This window comes from Plasmodium gonderi (assembly GCF_002157705.1).
Source record: "Plasmodium gonderi DNA, contig: Pgo-contig_361, whole genome shotgun sequence".
NCBI lineage: Eukaryota > Apicomplexa > Aconoidasida > Haemosporida > Plasmodiidae > Plasmodium > Plasmodium gonderi.
This window is the reverse complement of record NW_021629261.1, coordinates 18356-22446: the sequence shown is the minus strand read 5'-3', so window position 1 is coordinate 22446 and position 4091 is coordinate 18356. Positions and strand designations below refer to the sequence as shown.

At 19.4% G+C, this 4091-nt stretch overlaps 1 protein-coding gene across 1 annotated transcript; it reads left to right on the top strand.

The window, feature by feature from the left end:
- Window positions 1–438: 438 nt before the first annotated feature.
- On the top strand, window positions 439–1367 carry PGO_003100 (variable surface protein; the record flags this gene model as incomplete). The annotated part of the gene is made up of 3 exons (XM_028691249.1): window positions 439–465; window positions 585–1079; window positions 1206–1367. 3 exons carry the CDS (start codon window positions 439–441, stop codon window positions 1365–1367), a joined length of 684 nt encoding a protein of 227 aa, XP_028547050.1.
- Window positions 1368–4091: the final 2724 nt, after the last annotated feature.

Genomic DNA, 4091 nt, shown 5'->3' with positions numbered 1-4091 from the left:
GAATTGAATTATTTATAAAAATTGACATATTATAGGAATATTAATTTTAAAAATATTGATAAATAAATTCAAATAAATATAAATCCTGCAAAAATTTTTCTAATAATTTTGTAGTATAGGAATTATAAACACTTATACTAAATTTAATAGGTAAAAAAGTATATGATAATTAATTTGATGTGTATATCATTTAGAGAACTCATAAAATATTTATAAATTTGCGTAAAAGTAAATTTAATATGATTAGTTCAATTCATTAATTTTTAAGGAGTTTATGAAAACACCTAATAATAATGATTCCTATATATACATAACAATAAAATACACATTGTTTGTTTTTAAAATTTAGCTGTAATATAAATATATATCGTATGTTTTAATATAGATATATAACAATACATAAGGAATAATCACCAAAGCTTAACTCATTAAATATTTATGATGGTTATCACGATACTATTATGGGTTTTATATATTAATAAATTAAAACATGGATAATTATTTCTTTAATGTACTAAAATTATTATATAAATGTTATATTATTTTTCTTCTTTTATATTTTATTTATTATTTTTCTTTTATAGGCGAAACCCAATATATGGGTTAAAAAAGAGGATTTATTTAATGTATGGAATAATAAGAATATAACACAGGAGGATTTTGACCGCCATTCTAAATTACATGAACTGAAGGATGACGATAAAGAGTTATATAATATTGGCTATTCACTCGAGGAAAATTATGTTCATGCGAAAACGCTAAGAGACCAATATACTAATATGTGTGATTTACTAAATGAATGGTTAAATAATGAAATAGATAAATATAGAAGGAAAAGTACATTGTGTAGAAAAAATAGAATGTTGTTCAATTATATAGAGTCTGTATGGCAAGAAAAGCAAAACATACAAGTTGACGATGATAGAAATTGGTGTACGTGGAAGCGTCCTCATTATGATTGTGATGTTTCATTGCCAATATATGCTGATTTTTCTACTAAATCCAGAAGGAACACCATCTTTTCTGCTTGCTTTAGCCTTATAATAATAGTTGTTCTTAATTATTTTATTATATTTAATGTAATATATAAATTATTATAAAAAATAATGAATATATTCCAAATATTGATTAACCTAACATAACATTATAATTATTGATATATTTAATAATTTTGTTCTTTATATTTATATATTTTTTATATATAGTTTTCTAAAATAAAGAAGCTTTTATATAGTAAATATGACCTGATGAGGTTCATAAGGAAATATTCAGAAGATAGTCATCCGTATGGAAATAAAGAGGATTTTTCATTAACATCGGATAACAAGAGAGACAATATACTTTACTTATCTATGAACAGTGCTTAATTACAAATTTGTAAAAATATTATATATAATTTCCCTATATTATAATTCAAATGTATATTTCCAATATTATTTTATTGTAAAAAATAAAAATAAAAATGCTATAAGGAAAATAACAAGTTAAATTATGGTGTAATAAAACTATAAAATAAATGATAAAGAAAATTGAAATGAAGCAATGAAGTTATTACATATACATATATTATTATATTGCTGAAATAGTATGAATTACATATATCAGTATGCTTTTTAACAATTGAAACACAAATAAATTGTACATTATATTGTTCCTTAATTTTACCATAATCTGTTAATGTGGTTTACAATTCATATTGAAAATAGAGTTGTATCACATGTATAATTATAATGTAAAACTGATTTTATTAATCATTTATTAATGTTACAAATAAAATCCTTTTTCTGGTAGCTTTAATACAGGACTTCTTAATGTATGATATAACATTAGCATATATATACCTAAGCTAATTTATATATTATATGTAACAATGTTTTTAGAGAATACATATTAGAAATTTTTTTGAATTACTCAGAAAAACATTCATATTATTCAGATGAAAATTACATCTTATAATTTCTTTTATATTACTCTCTTTTTACAACAACTATTTGCAACAAAAAAACTAATATACATATAGAGCTAATGTGGAATATATTAGTACATTTATTTAACAAAACTGTAATATTACAAAGAAATAAGATATATAAAATAATATAATATATAAGGAAAAAAAAATAATTTTTTTTTTATATAAAAGAATGAGATGAATTATAATCCAAAAATTATGAATAAGTTATTTAATATGATCCACATGTATCAAAATTCAATATTTATTTTTCCGAATATATTTCACTCTTTACTACTTTATTTGTGCATAACCAGCTATAATATTTCTATTTTTATGTTCAGAAACTCCTCTATAACGTGATATATTTACATTGGATATATTACCTTAACTATGGGAAGAATGAAATATATTACGTTATCAGAGATATTTGTCATATATTCTTTTGTTGAACACAATCTCCATATGTTGCCTTCTGTAATATATGTTGAACATTACTTTGTTTAATTATTTCCTAGAATTTAATATAATTATAGAATTCAGAACACCCTTACAGACATAGCGCCCTTAATAAGACTGTTTATACCATATGTACAAATGATAATTATATGTTATTTTTTATATGCATTCTTATTGTAATTTAAAATAAAGGCATTTATTATAATTATAAATTCTTTAAAATAATGTACAATGTATTCCAATTGAACTAAATTTTTATCACATAAACTTCATTTATATTTATATTATTTTTACTAGCAATATTTCAAGAAGCAGATATAAATATATTAACAATAAAAAGTCACTAAAAATAAATTAAATATATAAAATACTCATTACATTATTTTTACACATTTAGTTTCGAAAAAAATGAAATCAAATAATTATTATATTTAGATCAAAAATTATAAAGCAAATTATTAATGAAATATGAATAACTAGTAAAAATTTAAAGATTTTAATGTATTCACAAATATAAAAAATTAAATTGTGATCATTATATTATTTAAAATGTTATATACGTAAAGATTAATAACCAAAAGATGCACAATTGTATAATTACATAAATATCAAAAAATATATTTCTTAAAGTTGCTTAATAGCGATTATAATTTATTTTGATGTAGTAACATAATTACAAATAAAAACAGTACGCATGCATATTGTAGTAAATATAGTGAAAATATATAATTATAGTTTTATTTTATTTTCCTAATCGATCTGTATATATGGAGAAAATATTATGTTATATATATATTATAAAAGTGCTATATTATAAAATTTAATATATTTAGAAAATAGCTATAAATTTATTTAAAAAAGAGCTTTTCTAATTATACTTTATTTCGTCATTTTATATTTTAGTATTTGATAAAATTTATGATTTTATGTATAATTATTGGTGAAAGTATAATAAGTAATATTCCAATGAATATAATATGTAATGAACTTAAATGTTATTTATATTTTTTAAAATACTTGTAATTATTATTATTCTAATGTATTAATTTAAACATAACATTTAATATATGTAAATACGTCTAAAATGTTGTAACGTCTACTGTTTACATTTATAGAATTAAGGTAAATAATAAATAGTTATGACATATATTTAACGAAATAAGATTTCATAAATACTGCATTTAAAATTATGACGTACAAAGTGTGTAATTTTTTACTGTTTCATTTGAGGGAAGTTTATATATTGCATGCATATATAATGAGCATGTAGTAATAAAATATGAATTAAAGTCAGATTATAAATATATATCAAATAATATTATGTAATATAAAACACACATAAATAGCAAAAAATTAATTTCAAATAAATATTATTTATTTATCTAAAAGAATTAACAAATATACCTTGTATATTTACTACAGTAAAAATATTTTATCTATAATAGTAGGCAATTATATAATTAATTGATATAACACAAAAAAATAAAATATATATATAAATTTAAAAGGTAATTTGTTCTTACATATACAACAATAAGGAAAATGTTTGAATTTTTTATATTCTAAAATTAATATTTTATTCCTATAATGTTAATATATTATCAAATGCTTATATTTTTGAATAAATAACACAATAATTCATTGCAAACACAGTAATTTCATGATAATAATATTTACATAGTAG